Raw genomic sequence first — 26,871 nt, forward strand, 5'->3', positions numbered from 1 at the left:
ATTTAAACCGTTGGCAAGATAAAACTGTTGTATTTAAACAGAATACAATTTGAACAGTTTTTCAAAATATATATACTTATGCAGCACTTTTGGGCAGAAAGCATCTAGATTTGGATTTGTGAATATTTAATGAACATTATTGCTGTATGATAATAGTTTTAATTGCAAGGAAATTAGTATGAATTTGCCATAACAGAATTAATTTTTCATTGTTCAACTGATCTAAATTTTAGTGGCAAACTAAATTTTTTATCATGTTTACTAAAAACATAATGCATATCTTTTGGTTGTAAAAAATCTTAAAATTGTATTGTCTAGAATTTCAAAGTCTTAGAACCATACTGAATGTAATTGATTGCACTTATGCCAATAAGTAGTTGATTAAACTTCACATTGATATATTTTTCATCTATATTTTAAAGCTTTTAAGTGCTGAAGTTCGGTATTCAGACATATCAATGTGACGTAAATATAGACCAAGCCTGTCCTTGGATTTGCGATCTAGTATGTCTCATGATTTTGTACTGAATTAATAATTTGAGTAGAAAATGAAGGCTACAACTTTGTTGCAAGAATATTTTTTTTCGCTTTTATTCAATATCGTGGGGGAAGTGGAGGAGCTGCTCCCAATTTCACAACTTTGCTCACCGAGCATTTGTTTTTTGAAATTTTTAAATGAAAAATTGGTACCTGTCTCTCTGTAAGCTGTGTCTTACCCCAAATACTGAAGATAGTATCATAGTTCCATGAAATGTTTTGAAAAGTTGCAACAAACGTAAGTTCTTTTGCGTCCGCATAAGTTTTTCATTTGACTATTTAAATTGACTAAAATTTACAGGAATGAAGGCTTCAAAAGAAATAATACTGTAGGTTCATCATGATTATCAAATATTCTCTCAAAGTCCCAATTTGATTTATTTCGAGTGTATTCATTTTTAAGAGAATCTATTTCTTTTTTCCTATATTTTTATTTTCTAGCAATTTATATTGCTGGTTTTATCACTGAATTTATTTCTGTTTCATTATAGTTGAAACTGATGAATGAATAATTATTCGGAACGTACAAAATTATACTCAACGAAGTCTACAGACACAGCATATTTCTTGGGGGTTCGGGAGTCACTGAGAAATGGAATTTGTAATAGACGAACCTTAGGTTTTGTTCGAGGTGAAATTTTGAAAATGAGCATTATTTGTTGAACGTTTCTTGCATACTCTCTGTAGCACGCAAGTGCATTATGTTTGTAGTTTAATGTATCTTATGCTAGAGCGCGTAAGAGTTTATACGTTGGAGTACTTGCTGCAGTTTCTGAAACAATTCTACTCTATTGCAGTCTTCAACTATTCTATTGAGGCTTTGAAAATAGCAAATTTCTTCTTTGAGTTAGTTACATTAGTAGTGTGTGATGAATTTCGATGATAATAAATGCAACTCTTGAATTTATACTTTTAATTATCAGTGAAAATTGACTTATTTGATTATTCTATGATTCTACCCTCAATTTTGGAACTAAATGACGACTTCAGACGTTATTCATGTAAAAGATAATGAAACATTTACTTTAAAAGGACTCTTCCAAATGAAAGTAGATTCACATATAGAGAGATCCACGTTATAATGACAGTATTTGATTAACATCAGTGTTGCTATCCTTGTCTATCATTCGACCAAGCAGATTGCGCTATTCTTCTCTAGCTCCGGAACATTGCTAAATCGTTTTTCAACTATGCAGGAATATAATTATTTAACAAAATATCTAATATCAGTTATAAAAATTTATTATTCAATCATTGAAAAATATTTTTTCTTGACGAATAAAATATAATTGATTATTTATAATAACAAGAATTCACAGCATTCATTTATTTACATTTCATAATACACAAATCAAATACATGATCTTAAAAGGACCAACAGGCCTTGTTCAAAGTTTTCCGAATTTTATAGAAGTATGTATTAAACGTAGGTTATGTTGCTTCACTTTGAATAAAAAAGTCCAAAGATATACACACCAAAATTTAGAATATTACATCAGATCATCCATCATAGAAGCTATCCTCTTTAGAAGGCAGTGGCAATGCAGATGATCGGCAACACTGTTCTCCTATCTTTTTCCACAGCCATTATAACGTGGATCTCACCATAGTGTAAAAGTTGAGATCCACCGGCCTGTGCAATGAATATTTTATCAGTGCTACAGAAGTTGAAAATCATTGGGTTTAGCCATGAATAAGAAGATACCAATCCCAAAACACTCAGTTTGCAAGTGAGCTCTGCAGGCTCACTAGTTTATTAATCTTATTATTTTTATAATTTTAATCAGTAACTTTTACGCGGTTTCTTTTTTTGTTCGGTTACTGCTCTGTTTGGCTTTTCTTTGCCTGGGCTCCTGCTCCAACTCCAACCGGTCTTTTTAAACAAAAGAGTAGAATACAACCGAAATAAGCACCTTCCCTCTTAACGATCTCTCAACAGCCTGTTTAGTTGGATATCCGCTTCTTTTCTCTCTTTCTCTTTAACGAGGTTAGGTTATTTGTGAGGCACATTCAGCCTTCTCCACGACCCGTAAATGAGCTAACGCTTAATAATAATCAATCGTTTATACTTTTACAATATTATCTTTTCCAAAGCTATTCTTTTTAACGGCAGGTTTCAGCTCTATCTCTTAATCTTAGTTGCATCATAAAAATCTGCTTTCTACCACATCTCAGAACAATCGATTCTGCTGTGAAAATGAAACAGGATATTGTTTTCCGATTAGACTATATTTTCATCCCAGTTTGAAGTCACTTATTGAATAAATTAAATTTTATTTACATTAAGAAACATTGGCATTACACAAAGTCAGACTTGATACTAGTTTTACAAGTCAATCAATCAATCAATCAATTTATTCAACCTGAAGATACAATCGTATATAAGGCTACGTCACAAAGTATTCTATAAAATTACAATACATAATAATAATAATTTTTATTAATGGAGATAAATAATCAGTTACAATACATAGTTATGCATAAAATCGGATGTTATTCATGTAACATATATTAATAATATTAAAGTCATTTCATTCTCTAGTATAGAACATCTACTTAATTTGATTTTCAAATTACCATTTTGAATAATCCTTTCCCACTATATTGTAGTATATTCAGACGTTACATAAAACAATATTGAGATTCCATCCCAATTCTTCCTGATTTCTTTGATTAATTATCCAATTCTTGAGCTCAATGTAGTTGCATTAGAAGGTGCTAATCTATTGAATAAAAAAGTTGACAACCTAGAAAGTAGTTAGCTTTTAGGGGTCTACAACGCGTTGTAACCAAATCGGCTCTGTTGCTCCGGTCACTGGTTCGATTCCCATTCCAGCTGGCATCATCCCTTTCTCATTACATTTCTTGGCATCTTCAGCGAAAAGAGAACACTGTATTGTCGAATTAATTCAATTGACTTGAATACTTCAGGAACAACAAAATCGATAGCCCAACAGCAATCAATAAACAAACTGTTGATAATGGAAAATTTCAACTCCTTTCGTTATAATTGGTTTAGTTCTTATGAAGAGACTGTTTTCAAATTTGCATGACACCTGCCAGAACTAAAAATATGATTGAAAGTTATAACTTGAATTGTATATGATTTGAGACAAAATCAAAAAGAATAATGATGAGTGAGTTATATGTAAACTATGTATGTCTACTATAGAGTGTTATTATAACGAAATTGATAATATGAAATGTAACGAATAAAGAAAAACAACGAATGTTATAAAGAAACGGAAGTGAAAAGTCGATGATGGAAAAAGGGAATCGAAAATAACCACCACTACTGGTCATGAAATCTGAGGAGTCATTTCCATTTCGCCCATGAAAAAACAATAAATTACAATTCAACACTTGGAGCTCGAAACAAAATTGACATTTTAGTGGGCAACCTGGAGTATGAGACCCTTTTCTTGCCACATTATGTTACAACATAAAATCGTTTGCATCTATGTGTCCTGGCTGGAACCATAAATGTCACCTTTGTCAAAAGATATCTCGGAGAATATCTGAAAACCAGTAGAAGTGTTCATTTCAGCTGCCTCTTCAGCGCCATTCTTCTTCCATCGGCAAACTAATTCAATCAGCTTGAATTAGGAAAGAAATGTGATGAGAGCTGAGTCGACTGGTAATTGAAAGAGCGAAAACTGTTGCAGCTCGAATATCGAGGAGGCTGTGGCAACAACATTTTAGAGCCAGTGAACTCTTTATGGTACCCTCCATAAAACCCTAATACATTCTATATATGCGTGTCATTCTCTATTCCAAGAGGCAGGCCACAACTGTAATAACTCTTCGTTTGCCGAAGCAGAGGAAAGAATGCACAAAGAATGACTGGGAGAACTGGTTGTGAATATTCAAATATAAAGCAATTGAAAAATGGAAGGAATAAAGCACGAATCTGTGGGGTGCCAGAGTTCAGTTACCCTAGCAAAGCATATATGGCGACAAATGTGGACTTGTGTGGGAAGTGGGAAGCATAACAAACAACACAATATTATATTCCATCTCGTATAACTTACTGTACCACAATAATATGATGTGATATTGTGAATAAATAAATAAACAAACAAATAAATATGTGTATCACAATAATAAAGTGACATGTGGAAATAAATAGTTAGGGTTCGCCTGGTTTTTCTCTCCAAATCATTTTGAAGTGCATGAACTAAGAAATAAAAATTGTAGGTTGCATGATTTTAACTGAACTTGAAAAAAGTGGAATTATTGATTGTAAAATTGGTATATAATTCGGTATTTGCTTCGGACATAGGACATTTGATGCTGTAATCCCTCCTCTCATGTCTTATCAATTCATTCTCCATAAAAAACACTTATGTTGAGCTATTTGTCATTTCTGTATCATACTTTTTCTATGAAGCAATCAAAATGCTCTACTCAATCACTGTTGCTATAAAGGTGCGTATAGATAATACGTATATTATACGCGCCGCGAACATGAGCAATTCACTTTTAATCAGCTGACTATATCTGTATTTTTACATGAACGGTAAGATACAGATATAAAAAGCTTGGCATCAGCTGATTAAAAGTGAATTGCTCATGTTTGCGGCGCGTAAATCTGTACGCACCTTAACATGCACGCTATCACATTTTAGCAGATGAGTTGGATGTCGAAAACAGATTGTCGAAACAGGCAAAATTTATTTATTTATTTTGAGATACATATGAGAGCACAAGGATAATATCCCATATTATTGCTCTCTTAACACATAATACAAGTAAACAATTGAAAATGCAATACTTTATACAAAATGCATAGCTTGGTACATTTTTTGTACAAATTGAATTCACAATAGTAAAATGTGTTGTATTTTTAAAGATAAATAGTTTTGTGCGGTTAGATTGAATGATTTTGGTCCAATACTTATGAAAAGCGAATGTTTTTTCGGATCTTGTATGGTCATTGTTTGTTGCAGTTTAGAACATCCACTAATTATTATCAACGTTTAAAAACGTGAATAAACAGGGGGAATGCAGTTGTTAATTAGTTGTTTTACATTGCAAGTGCAAGTCTTACAAAAAAGCAAAATGTAAGTAAAGATGCACAGAACTAATGAAGTCATGATCTCTCCACCAGTACTGTATACTATGGACTTTTTACCTGTTTTTCAGTTTCTACTTTGGTGCTTTACTGTCCTTTTCACATATTTCTTTTTCAACCCTCCTTTTTTTCTCAGGCAAGAAAAACGTGTGGGGCCCCAAATCTCTGTTTGAAATCAAACCGTATCTAGATTGAAATCCTCTTGTGCTCTTGATATAAACATCGTGAAGGTGAATATGTTTTGCCCTTAGCCCTTAGTCTGTTAGCGCTATCTGGTCGTAGGTTCGAATCCCGTCGGTAGGCATGGACGTGTGATTATCTCATCAAATCACCCTCGCACTTTCCATCACCCACACTCAAGCAAAAAGCTCATGTGGGCATCATCAGCAGTAAAATTCTATTCAGAATTTCTCTGACGTGTTACTTCCTTATTTTTTTTAGTTTATTCAATTCCATTATTCAATATAAAAGCTCTTCTTCATATTCATTATGATAAAATCCATCCATTTCATGTTTTCTCTAGCTAATTCTGAGATCTCCAGCCATTAATAATAATTTTTAATAGTGTTTGTTCTAAGTTTATCTTACTGACTATGATACACAAGCTTTGATACTAGTCTTGAACTTTCTGCAGGCATCATTTATTGTTTTTAATGAATGCTATTGATGATTTTGTTTTCCATAAGAACTCGTACTGTAAATAATGGATTTGTAAAAATATGACTTCATAATGTTTAGTACAATCAAATTATGAAAAATATCTTATCCTACAAAGACTGCTGATAGCCGATAATAATTATCATTTTCTGTAGTTTTGGCGGCAAATCTTTCAGTATTGCAAATTTTAATCACAAAGGTTATTGCATATTTCCTTGCTATCATTTCCTATATGCGTTCCGATGAAAATGTTTTTTGTTTCGTCTGTGTTAGCGGGACAACCCGTGGTGTGGTCACTAGCGTCGCGAAAAGTTTGATACTCTACACAATTTCTCCATCTCTCTCTTTCCTTCTTTTTTTATTCTCTATTACTCTCTTCTTCTCTCCTTTTTGTCGCCATGACGCTCCATGTTTGGATTGCAACATAATAGCATATCGCCAATTCCCATCAGACCCGTGTCGATTGTTTATAAAATATAATATAGATAATATATTAACTTGCACAGTGCATACAAGCAATCTTCCCTGCCGCCGTACCATATCCTCCATCTCGATCTTGTTTATTCGCCCGGCGACAACTTGGGTTTGCCAATTTTGGGAATCTGCTGACTTGGCATCCATTCAAATAGACGCTATGCCCGTATTTGAATAGCATTAGGCGTTTGTTTTATTATATTGGTCTAGTCACTATCTATCCACAGTGTTAGGTGTTACTTGATTTTCTATTAGAACTATGGTAGAGTTAAGGTAGGTTTTCGTTTGTGCGTAAACTTCTACAGTCGACGACGACTGGCATTTTTGTCTGAAGACATTCATTTATTGTCCCAATTTCAAGTGTGCTAAAACAGCTGATCCAATAACTTTTTGTTATTTGTGTTTATTATCTAAGAATCAAAACATTTCTAATAATATCAACATAATTGCCATTTAAAAGTATAATCCTAATCTCACCCATTGAAACATAATTGAACATAATCTTTTAGGTTATTTAGATGATATTGAAATCTACCCAATCTGAGATCCTCACCCTGTCGTGTTCGACGACTGCATTTACGCACAAACGAAAACGCACCTATAGATGATGTCATTGTAAATAAAGTGGTGGTTTCAGTGTAGTGTTGTGGTTTTATATACTAATCTCCAAATAGGCTACAGTATAAGGGATATTAGGTTATACGGCGAGATGGTAAAACCTTTGGGTCTTTTGTCACTAAAGCCATATTAAGACGTTTCTCGATAAAGCAAAGTACCTCTGTGCCCACTAATCACACAAATATTTATTGTAACATAAGAATACATTGAGTCAGAAATATTCAATGCTGAAGAATGTTAATAAATTTAATTATAATAATTTTATGTGTACAAAACATTAAAAAATTATCTCAAAGTTGTTAATTCGAAAGAACCTGCTCTCCACTCACAGACTTTGTGGAGATTATTCACTGTTAAATGTTTAAATTAAATTTGTATATAATCTTTTAAATAAAAAGCTATTCGATTTGATTTGATACGAATAATTATTATTCAGTGTAGGCTACTGTAATGGAACGTTCTTTGGATGTTTGATCTCATCCCTAATTTTGATTTCATATTGAGGCGGGATGTACGAAGTGTGGCTATTAAAAAGGGACTGACACTGCAGTGGACCGAGTGCGCTTGTGCCAACCAACATTGTCCAACAGTTGTTTAGTTTGAGACTTCTTCTTCAGAATGCAATTAAACTCGTTTTTGTAAACCACTTTGTTCAGTCATAACCTTCATTTACGTTAGTGTTGTTATCTTATTCTGCCGGAAAAATGGATAGCTTAAAAATAGAGCAACGAATTGTTATTAAATTTCACTTTAAACTTGGAAAAACCGCTACCAAAATCTATAAATCACCATGGGCCGGTTTCCGAGCTCGGGATTTAGCTAATTCTTAGACTTTAAACAGCTGGAGTCAGAAAATTGGCTTCCCAAAACGGGGCGTAGTCGCAGCTCTTTTATAACAGTAGTCGAAGTTTTTATTTTCTCATTTCTATAATTGGAAACGTTTCTCCTTGAAGAAATTAGACATTCCTAAATAATTTAAAATAGCTGAAACTTTACACTATTTTCTCTTTATTTTATTTTGTGTTCAATTTTCTAGTTTTTCGAAATTTAATACAAACGTCACTATAACAATGATTACGACTACGCCTCGTTTTGGAAAACCATTTTTCTGTCTCCAGCTGTTTAAAGTCTATGACTTAGCTAAATCCCGAGCTCGGAAACCGGCCCTAAAAGAAGTATATGGCAGTGAATGTTCATTGCTGACTCCTGTTTTTGAATGGTTCAAGCGTTGAATCCGTAGAAACTGTTCAAGAAAAAGCGCCAAGAGTCCTGAAAGAGTTCACAGGAGATGACTTCCAGCACTGTTTTCAACAATGGAAAATTTGCATGGAGCGTTGCAGGGATATAGAAGGGGTGTATATTGAAGGTGATAATGAGTAATTATGTATAGAATGAAAATAACATTTTACAATATCAGTCCCGTTATTTAATAGCCACATCGCGTATAACGCATATTGTACGTATATCGCATAGGTGCGTGTCGACTATTGCATTTGCGAAAGTGAGTATGCATTGAGTGCTCAGCAAGTGAATGTGTGTGAGATTGGGAAGAGAAGGGGTTCCCACTGCAACCTGAGAACAAAAATCGGCAAAATGAGTAGAAAAAGTTCAAGTTCTCTTGTCCCGACTGCAGGATGCAACTTGCAAGTCGCCAAGTCCAAGTTCCCTAAGTCCTGACCCTATATCGAGATTCACTTTGAACTGTCATCATTCCTTATGAATAACATCAATGATTCCCATTGAACCAATGCTGACCCAACGAAGTACGCCGCCATGTCGCACTGGCAATTAAAACGTACATTTCTTGCACGGCTGTGCCCCCCTGACCCCCTCAATGTCCCCCTGCTTTGTGTGCCACCCAGTCGTTGCTTGTAGCTTTCAAAGTAATCCAATACCGATGGACCTTTTCTTCAGTCCAGTAATACCGTTCACAATATAGGTATAATACAATATACACTTAAGTTAAATAAAATTCAATACACATATACTTATAGTTATACCTATACTTATAGTTGAGTATACTTATGTATACTTATAATACAATTTAGTTCTATGGTACAGTGCCATATCCTCTCCTCCTTGAGTCCAGTACTTAGTGATGCAACAGTCGGGTATACAATATAGTTATTTATAATAGTATACAGTATACTGTAGTTCTATGGTATGGTTCAGTAGGTTCAGTACTATCTCCTCCTCCAGCCGACTGAAAGTTATTTTATTTAAATAACTAGCAGGTAACCCGTGCTCCGCTAGGGTCTAATTAAAAAACTTGACAAACTGAAAAATTGACCTACTGAAATCTTGAAGAATTTAAAATAGGTGTAAAACCTACCTCGGTAAATTAAGCAGTACAGTATATGCAAAATCTCAAGTTAATTAGTCCAGACGAGATGGTGCGTCATTTTCTGTCTATAAGCCAATTCTTTCCTTTATCGGTTCAGTTTTTAGTTTCAGATTTATCAAATTAAGAAAGATTTATAAAATCTAATAAGATAGAGTTTCTGGGTACTCCAGCACAATTTCAGATTTGTATTAAATTGTATTTATCTTTCAAAAGATGAAATAGTTATTTGTATATCTAGAGTGAAAAGTACGACTTTTTCTCCCTGAGGGAAAAAGTTTGAAGCCCGAGGCGAAGCCGAGGGCAACAATTTTCCTGAGGGAGAAAAAGTATTTTTCGCTCGTGATGTACACAACATTTTTCCTCCATCTACATTTTTTTATAGAAACTGCAAATTAAATCATTCTAATAACTTACGTATTGGTGACAATGTTTCCTAACAACATAACCTAAAAACTAAAACCTAAAAACCGGTCGTCTGATAGGCACTGCTGATTGCGCTATCTATCGGCCAAAGTTGTAACAATCATATCAGCTGAGCTACCAAAAATGGCTGAATCCAGATCACGCGGTTCAGATTTGAATTGCAGAATGCAGATCAAAAATATTTGTTGGCTGGTATTTTCAATAGAATAAAATATTTTAAAAATTGTATAAATTTTTATTGTCTACCAATATTAAGAATATAATATCATACAAACATTTATTTCATGAGTTGATCAAATTTCTGGTTGTGGTATTGAATTCAGTTGACTCAATGACAGACACCTCTATTAGGCTTTCTCATCTGAGCTTAGACCTTCTAACCTATTACCATGTAAGTTTTTTAAATAGAGATGCTTCCCATGTTATTTAAATAAAGTCACTTTTACTCCCTAGGGAGTTTTTCTGTTTTTTACTACCTAGAGCGAAAAAGTGACACTTTAGTATTATGTTTCAGGGAGTAAAGTAAGTACTTTAGACAGTAGGTGGAGGAAAAACATTTTTATGGTACCTATCTTCTTTCAAAGAAAAGTGACTGTCTGCTAATATACTGAAACTACAGTAGCTAGTTTTACTCAGTTATGTAATGTGTTCCTGTGTGTTTAATTCCTGTGTGTTTAACGACAATAAAGAATTCAATTCAATTCAATTAAAGAATTCAATTCAATTCAGTCTCTTCCGCTATCGGAATGCAGCTGGTCAGCATATCAGAAATTAATTCAGTAACATAATTCATATTATGGATGATATCACATAAGAAACTACTTCATTATCATTGATGGTCTTTGTTTTCTGGTATAAAGTTATGGTTGAAATGGGTCAATGTGTGAACATTTAAGATTATATTTATTTAGGGCTATCTAGATTACAATACATGCTGACCGTTCTCGAGTAAAGTTGAGAAGAATTTTGAGAATTCAATGATTTGTCATATAGAATATCTCTGATCCATCAAAACTTCTTTGTTTGTGAACAAAATTTGTCGCACTAGAGCTCATATTTCTTGCAGTATTACAAGCTCTTTCGTCTTCTTAACAAATGGATTAATCATACTTTTCTTCAATCTATCAAATTGTTTAATAAATTAGTTTCAGATTTATCAAATGTTTGATCTATGAAACTGATAAATTAGTTTCAGATTTATCAAATGAAAGATTTATGAAATCTAATAAGATAGAGTTGCTGGGTATTCCAGCACAAACTCAGATTTGTATTAAATTTTATTTCACTTTCAAAAGATGAAAAATATTTTTTCCTACAGTTACCTTGAAAAGTGACAATTCCTGCACTGATTACAGAACACAAAGAATCACTTTTCCGCTCTAATGCGCAAAGTTACTTTGCGCACTCTTAATACTTTGCGTATTATCTTGCAGCCATCCCAATCAGCTGTTGACATTGTTGACATTGTTATTTTTAATGCGAATTTGTTCTATCTATATTTTTCTGATTTTCAAATAAATAAAAATGAGAACTAGTTAAAAATACATTTTGAATATTATTAATTATTCATTATTTCAAATAATATTTTTTTCATTCAAAATTGATTGGTTGAAAAATTATTTAGAAATTAAGATTCACTCAAAATTATTCAAATTAATTGGATTAATTCAATTTTTAATTTGAATAAATTATCGATTATTAATTTTCAATTGAATTTTCAAGTTAAAAGTAAATTAAAGTTGTTATTAATAACAAAATTAGACAGACAAACATTTGATGGATTTCAGCCATCATTTTACCCATAATCAACCAATTCTCATCTCATATTCATTGGTAACTGTAGGAAAAATTTGATGTGAAATACGTGAGCAAAGTTCCTCTGCTGCACTCAAGAAACCATTCCGCCCTCGCCTACGGCTCGTGCGTGAACGTTTCTTTCGGTGCAGCAAACTGTCACTTTGCGAACTAGTTGCACTAATAACTATTATGGTATCTTCTTTCAAAGAAAAGTGACTGTCTTCTAATATACTGAAACTACAGTAGCTAGTTTTACTCAGTTATGTAATTTTCAGTCTCTTCCGCTATCGGAATGCAGCTGGTCAGCAAATTGAAAATTAATTCTCCAACTTGGGTCACCGAGGTTTTTTCAAAATCACCATCTGTAATGCCAGTCAAGTTCTCAATCCAATTTAGATGGAGAATGTCGATGTGTCGAAGCTTCGGCTTAGTTTCGACACAAGACTGACACTACTGGATTTATCACTGCAACTCCCACCCTCTCTATATCTATTTATGTACTACCCTATGTATACATATGTTTACATTATTTGTATAATAGCATGCAAGATTGTTGCAAACTGTTGCCTTGTCAACAACCTGTTGCCCTGTTAAGTTGCAAGTGGAATGTCAACTAATGTCGGTGTTTATCTGCATCATAATTATGCTGGCAACGTTGTTGCAACTCCGGAGGCATACTTGTGGCAATAACGAGTACAGCGAGATTCACTTTGAACTGTCAGCATTGTTTGTATGGGAAGCATTGGTATTATTTGTAAGGAATGCTGACAGTGTGAAGTGAATCTGGCATCGCATGTCCGGGTAAAGAGCATTGACATGTGCCATCAGATAGAGCACGTGGTGTGCTTCCATTCAGTGGCAGTGCTAGTGCTGTATATAAGTAGAGCCATAAACAATGAGGCCTGAATAAGGCGGAAGAAATGGTGCTGGTGCTATAGGAGTGTGAGGAAGGAAGAAGATGTTGTGAGAGGAGGAAGGAACTAGTAGAAGAAGTGGGGGAATTGAGGAGATGGGTGGGGAAAAGAGAAGATGAGTTCTTAATATTTTTTGAGATATAGAGATATATTATTGAGATATATTTATTAGATATTTAGTTCTCAGATATTTCTCACTCAATCACTCTCTGTTAATTGAGGAGAGGGAAGGAGAATATATTAATATTGAATGAAAAAGACTAAGAAATTGTCAAAAAAACCACTGATTTATTGATAATTAGAAAGATACTTTCTAATTTATACTATAAATATAAATTTTGCTGCTCTTGTATTTAGTTTTAGTTTATCAGAGATTGTCAATGGTGTAATAACCGGAACCGGTCTTTCTAATTATCAATAAATCAGTGGTTTTTTGACAATTTCTTAGTCTTTTTCATTCAATATGAATAATTACTACAATATCAAATTCTCAACTACACAAAAATAATATATTAATGGAAGGATGGCAGAAAGTGAAAGAAGTGGACAGATAGTGAAACAGAAACAGATAGTGAAGAGAGTGAAAGAGATGGTGGACTAGGGAGCTAGAAGAAAAAGAAGAATTATAATCTATTTAGACATAGGCCTAATGCTAATACATAGTTTCATAATATTATGAAATTATTAAAAAGGACTATTGAAGAAAAATGGATGAAGTTAAGGAGAGAAAGGTTGGATTGAATTGAATCGCTGCCTTTGTTAAAAACCTAGGAGGGCGAATTTAGGGCGCAGCCGGCCCTCTCTTACACTTGACCCTCAAAGGTTGAAGGGAGTGGAAAAGGTGAAAGAGGAGAATAATGAGAGAAGGAACAAAAAAGTTTTGCGATGAGCTTAGAGATAATAATATTGAGGGAGGAATACCAATGAATTATTGAAGAAGGCGAGGAGGGATAGAATAAACATACGAAAATTAAAGTGATGATTTTTTTTCCAATTTGATTTGTCCATTGACAATATCATACATGATAATATCATTGTCCATCTTATTCAATAACAAGAAAGTGGAAAAGACAGATAAGTAATGGAAGCTGTTGGAAAAATGGAAGGAGAAAAGTCAGAAAAAGCTACCTACGATGCAGCAATAGTATATTTCGCACCTAGAGCAGAAAATGAGATTTTTCCGGCTCGAAATCGGTTTTCAAGTCCAAGGCCGTAGGCCGAGAACTAGAAAAGATTGAGAGAGCCGGAAAAACATTTTTGCCCGTGGTGCGAACGCTATTTTTTGCCACACACAAAAATAAACAATATATATATGAGAATAGTTGTTTACTAAGCACTTCCGAAAGCAGAAGTGGAAGGTGATAGCTCTAGCAAATCTGGGGTAATCTGAATATCAGGTAATTGTCCAAGTATTTTTATTTTTTATTCTGATTTGTCTAAATAACCTATAAGATTATGTTCAATTATGTGGGAGGTTGAGTTTATACTTTTTTATTCTTTCAAATGACAATAAGATGATATTATTATAAATGTTTTAATTATTGAATACTGAACACAAATAATGAAAAGCTTTTTGATCACCTTTCTTAGTTCCATGTTAGCGGCTGGAAAGGGTACTCTTTCCGGCCTAGGCCGGAAAGAAACCTGTTCTGACGTCAGACGAGAGTCGTCTGCAAACAATGCCTTTCAGATCTATGTAGGGACTGGAAAACAGCTGCTTTCTGTGCAATGTGGCGAAAAATATTTTTGGAAAATTGAGTAGGAAGAATAATCATTATTAAACAGAAATCCAAATTAAATGCTGTATATCACATCAAAGATTTCTGCTATTGCAAATATTGGCACCAAGAATCGAACCTGGTACTAACAAATAATTTTTGAATAGTAGCTCTCATTGAATTTCCCTCTAGCTGTTTACCCTGCTGTCAATATTTGCAGTAGCAGAGTCTTCGGGGTGATATACAGCACTTAATTAGGATTTTCGTTTAAATAATAATATTATTAATTCATTAGCATTTGAATAATTTCAATAACTCAGTAATTTCCATCTGTGAGTAGGAAGAATTAGAAAAAGCTTGTTAGAGGCTTAGAAAATGAATGTGGGTTGATTGAGTGCTTAATTTAATGCGAATATTTGAAATGGATGGCTGAGTGAGAAAAATAATAAAGGAAGGAAGGAGAGGGAATATAGTGAGTTGTGAAGGAGAAGGAAGAGAAAAGAAGGAGGACCTGGGAGAAAAGTAAATGGAAAGGGAAAAATTTAAGAGTGAGTAAATGAGAAGGGAAGAATTTAAGAGTGAGAAAAAGAATGAAGGAAAGAAGGAGAGGGAATAGAGTAAGTTGTAAAGGAGAAGGAAGAAAAAAGAATGAGGAACTAGGAGAAGAGTAAATGTGAGAGGGAAGAGTTAGAATAAGTAGAGTAATACATTTGAAGAAGACTGATAATATTGAACTCGCGGTTTGCAACTTGCGATCTACAACACCAGTGTCTCCCGCGTAGTATTGTTGCATCCAGATTGAATTGTTGGCGAGGCATTTAGGTCCAGAAGGGACTAGAAGGGACCAACTTGTTGGCCTGTACCCTTCTTGTTACTGTGGCTTTCGACCGTAAGCAATTTTAATGAGCAAGATGTTTATCGCGATGTGTGCGAGCTGCACTTTTTGCCACGCTTCCATATGTACCCCTAACCCCCTACCATCTACCCCCTACCATCTACCCCCTTCTCACTGGGACTCTACACTGTGGTCAGGTTAGGTTAGGCTGCTCTCAATAATAAGCTACTCTCCTCTATAAGGTCATTTCGATAATCTTGCATTGGCGAGGCTTGCAAATTGGGATCTGCAATTGCTAGGTGCACCTGAGTAACGGGTTTCCCCCTATGGTTTGCGATTAAAATTGAGAGCGAATTTGAAATAGAGTATACTAATATTGCAATCAGTGTCGTTACAATTTGAAATTGTTAATAAAATGTAGAAATAATCGAAATAGAGCACTACCACCGTGAACACGATGCGATGCCAGATTCACTTCACACTGTCAGCATTCCTTACATACTTCCCATTCAAACAAAGCTCACAGTTTTGTGAGAGTTCAGTCAAGAGAGATTCAGATTCCAGAGAAAGAATCGAACTGAATTCAAGAGTGATAGAGAGATTGATTGATTGGGTGCCTTTATTAAAAACCTGGGAGGGCGAAGTTAGGGCGCAGCCGGCCCTCTCGTACACTTAACCTTCCAATAGAATTCTAATTTAAAACTAAACAAAACATCGCTCAACCAAAGAGAGAAAGATTGATTGATTGATTGATTGAGTACTTTATTTATGTAGATTACAATATATACTGGCTTATACACTTATATACAATAGCTTACAATACAGCAAAATTATAGATGAATTTACATAATATAGACTAAGAAAATAATTATTGAACTGTAAAAGATATGAAAAAAGAAATCTTATAACTGTGGATAATTATATTGTTATGCATCTACATAAATTGGCGGAGCTTTGGACATATCAATGTCCATTCTTCGGAAAGAATATTAAAAATATCCTCCCCACTAACTCTCTACCAAAGCGAGAGAGAGAGAGAGGAGAGAGAGAGAGAGAGAGAGAGAGAGAGAGAGAGAGAGTGAGAGCGAGAGAGAGAGCAGTATACTGAGATTTATTTTAAGCGGTCAGCATTCCTCACATATTACACCAATGCATCCCATTTAATGTTCACAGTTTAAGAGAGAGAGAGAGGAGAGAGAGAGAGAGAGAGTGAGAGAGAGAAAGAGAGGAAAGTATACCGAGATTCATTTTATCCTGTCATCATTCCTTACAAATAATACCAATGCTTCCCATCCATACGATGCTGACAGTTCAAAGTGAACCTCGCTGTACTCGTTATTGCCACAAGTATGCCTCCGGAGTTGCAACAACGTTGCCAGCATAATTATGATGCAGATAAACACCGACATTAGTTGACATTCCACTTGTTTACGGAGGTGATGAATAGAGCATTGGAATACGAATTTCAATAAATGTCATAGAAAAGGTTTATTGAGAAGTGAAAGTAAATAGGACGGGTGAAACTAGTAATATTGAGGAAGATAGCAGTAAAGTCAGAAGGAGAAATTTCAAGAGAAAGAAGTTGAAGCGAGAATAAGGAGAGGGAATAGTAAGGAAAACAAATCAGAGTAAACAAAAAAAGGACAGAAAACTGATTTTTTAACATTACCCTCCTCCAACCACAGTTATGAAACTGAACATTTTTGTGTTTTCTAGATTATTCTGTAAAGAAAATGTTATAAGCTTCTCCAATGTATTTGAAAGTATTATGTATTTGAAAGTGTAAAATTACACTTAATGTATTTGAAAGTGTAAAATTACACTTCCCCTGGAAAAATTATGTTTTCGGTACTGTATATATTATTGAGATATTTTGTAACATATCACAAACTTCACAAAATGACCTAGAATCGCTAATATCCCTAACATTTTATTTCCGTTCCTTGAATTTAGACATACGGTGTTAGTAAAGCCTATTCCATTAATGCACCAAAAAACCAAACTTCTGTTGTAAATATCACACTTCCCAAAAAACATGTAAACTTGCCCCAACTACACAAATGAAACTACCAAAATTCAGCAAATCCCAAAAAATTAAACAAAAATACAAGATGATATGTTTCATTCATCTTTCCAGACAGCGTACGAGAACATTAAAAATATGGTCATTATTATGTGCTATTGTTACGAGTTGATGCAAATACTGAAGCAGTGTGTGATGTGTCATACAGTATGATGTGTTTCAAACTGCATGACGAATGAAACAAACAACTTCATTCATACATTGTGGATTGTTTTATCCAAGTGACAGTTGTGGTTGGTACTATAGTCCTACTTCCCTATAAATAACATCAATGCTTCATATTAAACTAAAGCTGACAGCTTGAGATGAATCTCACTTTGGGTTGGCACAATTATATTTATTGCAACCGCACCCTCGATAAATCTGTTTCTCTCATATTTTGTTCCTCCTTGTTTCTCATTGTTTCAATGGTTGTTGTCTTTCTTGTGCACCCTTTTGAATGGCGCACGGATTCTGTCTCTCATTTCGCCCAACCCGTCATCATGAACATGCATCATATGTGCACCTTGGGTCAATGGACTCGGTCTAATGTGAATTCGGTCATCTGGATGTCAAATAAAAGTGGAATATCGTAACAAATGCTGGCGCCTCTAACGTCAACTTACTACCTACGTTGTTATTCCTCCTCATCGTTGGGATGTTGAGATCTGTTTTAAATCTTCATGTAGCCTGCTCTATTTCCTTTACTCATTCGTCATTTTCATCATCATCAGCAGAGCATAATCATCATCGTCATAATGTTATCATCAGCAGAGTATCAGGATCATGATTATCATCACTATCATCATTGTCGTAGTCGTTATTAATTTCTCTCCCTTCGTGTCCTTCTATCAATAAATTATAGTTATTATAATCTTCTTGTCATTTGTGTCTGTCTTTCTGGTCCTTTTCAGCTTTCATCTTCTCATTTTACTTCATCAAAATTCTACATTTCTTTCTCTATTTTCACTTATTTTTCGGGCATTTTTCCATTTCTTGTTTCTTCATCTTGTCTCCTGTGACTCCTCTAGAATTTCTTATTTTTCCCATCTTCTTCTTTTTTAATGCTTTTCCAAATGTTTTTTTTTCATTCAATGACTATTCATCTGTATTGTATTGTCTATCTATATTCCATTATTTCTATCACCATTCTACTATTTCTTCAAATTTTCCACTCTTATATTTCATTTGTGGCTTTCTTCTCTTTTCTTGTAAATCATATTATATTCTTATTGGCTTACTCATTCCGTTTCTTGTATTAAATCTTTGTATCTCAGGTTTCTCTCTCAGCTCCCTGTTTAATTTTCCTTCACTCTTCCTTTCCATTTCAAATCTTTGGCCGTGATCTTATGCATCTATTTGATGTGATCTTATGCTCATGGATCAAGAAAGATATCTATCTCTCATCCTATTTTTTTTGTAACTTCCTCAAAGATTTTATTACTTCCATACCTCGTTTCGGCTACTACTTTGTGTTTCGTTCTCTATCTCTCACAAAGGCAATTTCTTATAGCGGTAGGTCCCTTCATTCATACAATTCTTTCCTCAGTTCATTCATTAATTCATTCCGTTGCAAATCTCACAGTTGTCATTTGGTTCTTGTCCACAAATAAACCTGTTCAGACGAAATAAATCAAAGGCTTTGGCTTTGGTTTGTTGGCTGTCAACTGGTTTTGCGATTCTCTACCATATTGCACATGTTGCTCCAAGAAGGCATGAGGTGAATGATCCGCTACGATTTCCATTTGAAACTTTCCATAGTTGTTTCAGTTACTTGTTGATTTTCTCATCAGATTTTCAAGATTACAAATAATCTCTTTCACTTATATTTTTCACTACTAATATTATCTTCCAATCATTTCTTTCAAATTTTCAAATTTGAGTCGAGATATTGTAGATACAATCTTTTTGAAGATTTTTAGGGTACAAACGGAACGGTCATGTAGATATATGTAGATTTCAGCTGGCTAGCGTTCTTCTATATCTATACTAGTAGTTCTTTGAACAGTAGACCTCACGCAGTATTCTCATCCACAAGTACCTGATTGAAACTATAGACCTTATGGAAATACAGCAATAGACTGGCTTCTCCACACATCTGTTTAATCACTTGTCAGCTGATTTATGATGAATAATTCTATAGTCTGATTTTTACTCTAATATTGGCGTATGAAGGAGGCTCCTTTTTCCTTTTATATTAACCTTGAAATGCAAAATTTCCAAAATCCTTGTATATACGTCGACGCGCAATTAAAAAAGGAACAAACCTGTCAAATTTCATGAAAATCTATTACCGCTTTTCGCCGTAAATGCGCAACATATAAACATTTAAACATTCAAAAATTTAAACACTTAAACATTAAGAGAAATGCCAAACCGGCGACTTGAATCTTAGACCTCACTTCGCTCGGTCAATTATTGATGAATGACTAACAATGAATGTTTTTATTATTGCTCAGCTGTTTAGTGGTTCCGTGATCTCACCGCGACTATTCGTTCTTTTCGCACCTTTAAACACAGTTGAACAAAAGTTTGTCAACGTTTAATCCCGATTATATGTCACGAGAACCAATCAGAGAAGCCTTCTCAGAAAAACCTTTACTGATTTGTCATCGTGGAATTTAAACATGATATAAATGTAACAGGATTTTGTGCAACCAAGCCTTAGACTTCTATCTCAACTTGAACTTTCATAACATAGTAATTCAAACTTGAAATTACTCAACATGAATTACTCAAATTTATGACTTCTTACAGAATGACAAGATATTAATTACTTAAAATTACTAAAAACTTGAAGTACTTGAAATTACTCAACATGAATTACTCAAATTTATGACTTCTTACAGAATGACAAGATATTAATTACTTAATTCACTTGAATCACTTCGAGGTCATTGCCATTGTGTTCTCAATCTCCATTTTTAGTACTAGAGATTTCAGCTTTGAGAAGGTAGATTTGATGCATTTGGGATAAAATTTGGGGGAGACATGAAAGTAACTGCTAAAATCTGCAATTTATGCCTTTTAGTAGGAACTCTTGTGAGAGTAGCAGAAATATAGTGACAGTATCTTTTTCTCCTTAGGACGGCTACTTTTGAATATAAATCACTATTATTCATTTATTTATTTATCAATTTCCAATTACTTGATAATGACATTATATAGCCGAAACATCTCATGATTAGATAATTTTAAAAAGGGTATACTTAGATTTATATGTTTATTTATATAGTGCCAGTTATACTAGAAGAATGTATACAGGTATCTCATCTATAGTTAGGTCCACGTTATAATGACAGTGGATAAAGATAGAAAAATAGCGATGCCGATTCTCTAAATTAATTAATTATATTTCTACACTGTCAAAAATATAATTGGCATCGTTGTGGACCTAGAAATGGATAGTACCACCGGCTTTGTCGAATGATAGACAAGGATATCAAAACCAAAGTTGATCAAATACTGTCATTATAACGTGGACCTCACTATAGATTGATACTTCCTATTATATTAAGCGAGTAATTTCTGTATTTTTATATTTATATCTGCTTATTTATGTTCAACGGATCTCGTAAACGGCTCTAACGATTTTCACGAAATTCGGAACATAGTAGGTTTATGATATGAAAATTCGATTGCACTAGGTCTCATCCTTGGGAAAACTCGCTGAACGACATTAAAAGGATAATTCATCCTTGGCTGAAACAGCTGTGAATAGTAAAAAAGTGAGTGAACGAGGGAGTTGGTGAAAAAATCAAAATATCGCATCCCCGAAATTCATAAAATGACAATATAGCCAGCTGTGAAATATAAACACGTTCATTTTAGAGAATTGTGTTCTTTTTATCAATAAATAAAGATAACGAGCGAAGCTTGGTGCCCAGATATTGAATAATAGCACATAAAAGCATATGCACAATAGAATATACTCGCAATTTGGCAAAATCCTACCAGTTATGTGTTATAATAGTGATACTTGGCCTGTATTGGGTAGGGAAACCATGTTGACTGAAGAGTAGCCATCCATCAGTCCACTGATGATGTGAATCTTGAAGCCAGGCTCACAGGAAAGGAGAGGTGATAATGGAGCACAGCTATCTCATGTTGACGATCTAAAGTACAGACTTGTGGTCACTAACGGCCTCATAATTTAAACCAGAAATGACTCATCCTGTCTGTAATTATATACGTCCTTATTTGGTGGTGGGGAGAGGGTAGTTGAGATTATTTGACGACGGAGCCCAGTTGCTTAAGTAAAGCGTTAATAGTTTTCCTGTTTTTCAAGAGACTTCTGATTGTATCTGGATGTAATTAAAACATGCAAAAGATGTAATTATGAAAATTTCCAGTTGGCCTTCTGGATCAAACTACATTGTTCTGATGTGTAGGACGATTTTTTGTGGATGCACTCAACACTGGTTCCTTCAAATGTTGCCTCGTCAATCTGTAATTAATCTGAGTCATTTTTACCTAATGATATTTGTTTTGTTTGCTCATATGATTTACTGTAATACATTATCTAAGATCATTCCTCATTATTTATCCATCTAGGTGAGCCTTTTTTGAGAATTTCCCTTTGTTTTCATTAGTGGTAAGGAGTTGAACTCCATGAGAGACGTGAAATTCGATTCTAGAATAAGTAGATGGAAATTATCGTCATATACCAGTTGGGATATTACCTGATGAATTTTGAACCTACCAATCTGGAAACAAACTTCTAATCTCCAATCATAAATTCAATATCGGGGCACCGAGCTTCGCTCTTTATCTATTTATTGATAGATAAACAGAACACAATTCTTTAAAATGATTGGGGAAGGACTAACAGGCACAGCTCAAAACTCTTTCTTTCCCGAATTTTGATTTATACACTATAAATATTTAAAAAAGTAGGTTATGTTCCATAAACTTGAATTCATGTCCAATTTTCAGTCCAAACATTTGAAAAAAGAAAAGTTCTAATTTAGATTGTTTACAAACCAAATTTAATAACAAAATAACACTCACCAATCACTTAAAAACTGTAAAATAACGATTAACTACTCTCTTTTAGAATGATATACCATGTCATGTCAACAAATCAGATTATTTTGATCAAGTCGATTAAAATTTCTAGATAATTTTTCCTGTGAGATTGCAAATAGTTTAACAGCTGAACATATAATTCTGTCTCTCTACCACACAGGCACTCGCATCTTCTGTTATCGACAGACGACGTAATTATCATATGTTTCTCCAAGGATGAATAGTTATTATCCTTTCCATGTTCTTCAGCGATTTTTCTCAAGGATAAGACCTAGTGCAATCGAATTTTTATATCATAAACCTACTATTTTCCAAATTTCGTGAAAATCGATAGAGCCGTTTTCGAGATCCGTTGGACATAAATAAATATAAATAACCGAATATAAATATATATATACAGAAATTTCTCGCTTAATTTAATAGGATATTATTTGTACTTTAAAGTTATATCACCAAATATAACTAGATCTTCTTTATCAATCAAAGTAATGTGCTGAGGTGCAATTTACATTGTAATTTGTCTATATTGGAAGCAATCGTAAATTTATAGACTATATTACTTCACCCAACGACTAAATTATAGCATTACAGTTTACCATATACTACACTTGACCAAGTTTATAGCTGAACCTTACAATCACATTAAATTTATTGCAAGGAAAATAAATATAGGCGATAAAACCAACAATAGACTGCTTAGTGCCTATTATAGAACTAAATTTATTGAACACTGTCTAAGCTATCTGGTTAAGCACGTGATGGTGGCAACACTTTCTGACAGATTCCTTTTTAATAATGAAACATGAAGAAGAAGGATGAAGGCAAAACAAGCTGCAGTGTAACGACAGGAAACTGGAAATTATAATGCCATCAAACCTTGTGAAAATATGAGACGATCCAGTTGGACAGAGTCTTGTTCCATATAGATTCCCAATTTACCGAGGATGGTTATAGGCCTACTTTCAGTTCTTCAAGATTGCAGTAGGTTAAGTTTGCAGTTTGCCTAGTTTTCAATTATACCTTTGCGGAGCACGGGTTACCTGCTAGCTATGAATCTTAAGCACAAATTCTTCTTGCCATGTAAGAAGTTGTCATTGAACTTACATAGGCCTATATAATATTATTACGGATGTATGATTCAATTACAAAAGTAATCGTTTCAACTATACAGGGTGTCCCAGATAAGGTGTAAACCCCGGCTACCATAGATTCTACATGCAATTTGAAACAAAAAATGTTCAGTGAAATTTTCTCCTATCGACCTTCGTTTTCGAGATATATCGATTTTTCGATATTTTTCAAGTAGGCGTACTTCCAGTCATTAAATCGTCAATATCTCAAGAACCATTGGTCTTAAGTGAATTTTAAGGACATCGTTGAAAAGAGGACAACATTTCACATTGATTTGAGGTATGAAACATGCCAAAGTCGATTATTGAGTAGTATTTTTTAGCGGTCATAGTTGAAAAAGAGTGATTTTTGAAGTTTTTTTGAAAACTTCAGACACATTTTTCTCGATTTTTTTTCCAGGGTACGAAATAATTTTTATAGCGCAAAAACTTCCGTTTTGATTATCTTTCGAATGAGACCAAATACAGGTGTCTAGCTCAAGTCCTCGAATCAGAATTTCAGTTTAAATTCGATTTTTTAATTAAAAACATAAGTCTTGTTTTTGAACTTGAGTAAAAAAAAGACTTATCATACTAATAAACTAAAGAAAAACTCAAACAAACTACACTCGAAATAATACTCTAACTAAAATATAAACTTGGAAACAGAAAACAACAAAACTGAAATAGTGAATTGGAAAAATCAAACACTCATGAAAAAACTAGACTTAATAACTCAGGAACACAATCGAACGAACTGGGAAAACTTGACTATTGACTGGAAAGACATCATTATCGACTGACTGGAAGCACAATACTCTTCATACAATGACTGCGAGAATTGTCTCTATTGTTGGGTGAGCATTAGAAAAACTTTTTATTCTATCAGAGCAGCTGATTAATGAAAAGATTGATTTTTTTTCTCACTCAATTGAATCTCAATGGTATGAATAAAATTATTTAAAACAACGAAAAGATGTCTTTAGGGTGCTCTTCTTGAAAATTTTCATTTTTTAACACTCTAGTTTTGAAATTTTCCTGGAAAATTTATACTCATTCGATAGTTTATAAAATGGCAAAGTTTTTTCATTATTGGAAAAATATTGTTACCATGAAAAAAAATCAAGAAAAAACTGTTTGAAAAGTTTAGATTTTAACTCGACTTTGAACTTTTTTCAACTTGTATCTCAATAACAATTGCAGATACGAACTTCTAACCAGTTTCATTGAATTTCTTAGCCAAATTTCCTATAGAGAAAAGTATTTTTACACCCTCAATCACTCGACACAAAGCTATCAAATTGTAGACAATTATTCACACTCAATCAAGATAAGTCTCGTTTTTAATTAAAAAATCGAATTTAAACTGAAATTCTGATTCGAGGATTTGAGCTAGACACCTGTATTTGGTCTCATTCGAAAGATAATCAAAAAAGGAAGTTTTTGCGCTATAAAAATTATTTCGTACCCTGGAAAAAAAATCGAGAAAAATGTGTCTGAAGTTTTCAAAATAACGTCAAAAATCACTCTTTTTCAACTTTGACCGCTAAAAAATACTACTCAATAATCGACTTTGGCATGTTTTATACCTCAAATCAATGTGAAATTTTGTCCTCTTTTCAACGATGTCCTTAATACTCACTTAAGACCAATGGTTCTTGAGATATTGACGATTTAATGACTGGAAGTACGCCTACTTGAAAAATATCGAAAAATCGATAAATCTCGAAAACGAAGGTCGATAGGAGAAAATTTCACTGAACATTTTTTGTTTCAAATTGCATGTAGAATCTATGGTAGCCGGGGTTTACACCTTATCTGGGACACTCTGTATAACTAAAACTCGGCTAATTTAGTCCCTGATAAAAAATACAATGATATGATAATAGAATTTTTATGTAAAAATGATAACATTCGGCGTTTAGATGAAGCATATTATATAGAAAAGTATGCTTATTATCTTTTCCAGAAACCCTACCACTATTAAATAAACGAAATTAAAAAACAAAAACTACATTTCCAAACCCGTACAATGTAATAGTGAATTTTTACAATAAATTAATAATTTAATATGCTATATTTGTGCTAGGCGGCACTTGTCCTTTGATGCATTGTGAAGGTGAAACCCCCCAGTTGACAAAAAATGAATAGGTGATAATCGTCGATGAATGAAAGCTTGAAATTGCCAGGAAGTAGTCGTGATGTTGGAAAAGGGCGGATTTTGTGAATTACTGTCCATAAAAAGGCCAATAAGTGTTTAAAGGGCCCCAAAATAATTGGAGCGGCATCGTGTTTGGTTAAGTGATGAAACATGAGTAAAGGGTGGTTGGATTCTTTGGCGGTTCAGGAGCCTAGTGTCAATCTGCTTTTTTTAATCGTATTATTTTATTGTGGAGAAAGGTAACGCCCGGATATTATGTTATTGTCGCTACTTAGCGGCTCTCCTTTTACCTCTTTCCTTGATATCACTCTTATATTTTACTTCTGTCACCGGTTACTACTCATCTTTCTTTATTTATTGTCAATTTACTAGTATCATTCTTCTTGGTTTCTTATTCCCATCGTCTTCATACTCACTCCTCGTCTTACATTATATTCTTTACCTCCGGTTTCTTCAATTAGAATAGTGGTAAAACATTTCTAAAGTTATTGTCAATTCCCGTTTCATACCTTCATTTATTATTCATGTTTCTCTTCTCTCATTTCATGAGAAAAATTAATTATTAAATTATTTATTGAATGATTAATTGATCTCAATAATTATTTATCTTTCTCCTCCTCCATTCCTCCTCTTCATATTCGCCTCCATTTCCTTTCCTGTCTTCAATTACTTTACCTTAAAGGCTACTCTCATGTTTCCATACTTTGCCTTTTATTCCATTTTCCCCTGTTTAACTTCCTTTTACAATTCTCCCCCATTTACTTATCGATCAAGGCTATTAATCATGACGGAGTCAGTTTCTTCATTCTGGTGATGGCCCAGGACAAAACGATCGTCACTGCTATAACTAAGTGTTTATTCTACATCAAAAGTTTTCTTCTAATTCAAAATTAATTTTGTTGTAGAAAAGAATAGAACCCAATACAGATTATGATACAGTATTCATTCTATCCACACTTCTATGCTTATCACCCTTATACCTCTTTTCCAACTATTTTGGTCTCCCACTAAACATTTCTCTTATTCAATCAATTTCATTATCTCCTTGTCCATCATCCAATTATTTCCCTCATTTACTTGATTATCTTATGTCAACTCATTTTAACTCCATTCACATTCT

General features: G+C 33.8%; 1 protein-coding gene across 8 annotated transcripts in view; it reads left to right on the forward strand.

Annotated features, from left to right (window-relative positions):
- Window positions 1-26,871, forward strand: part of LOC111059681 (lysine-specific histone demethylase 1A) — a 449,197-nt gene that overhangs the window by 28,424 nt on the left and 393,902 nt on the right. Inside the window, exon 12 of one of the 8 annotated variants that reach the window (XM_039433009.1) lies at window positions 7,865-7,917. The exons of 6 other annotated variants lie outside the window; for them this stretch is intronic. In XM_039433009.1, coding sequence (XP_039288943.1) covers window positions 7,865-7,902 — 38 coding nt within the window. In that variant the 3' untranslated portion in view covers window positions 7,903-7,917. Of the gene's footprint in view, window positions 1-1,028; window positions 1,061-7,864; window positions 7,918-26,871 lie in introns of those variants that run through there. One more of the 8 variants, XM_039433015.1, reaches the window with a different exon arrangement.

Source organism: Nilaparvata lugens, chromosome 7, assembly GCF_014356525.2.
Source record: "Nilaparvata lugens isolate BPH chromosome 7, ASM1435652v1, whole genome shotgun sequence".
Taxonomy (NCBI): domain Eukaryota; kingdom Metazoa; phylum Arthropoda; class Insecta; order Hemiptera; family Delphacidae; genus Nilaparvata; species Nilaparvata lugens.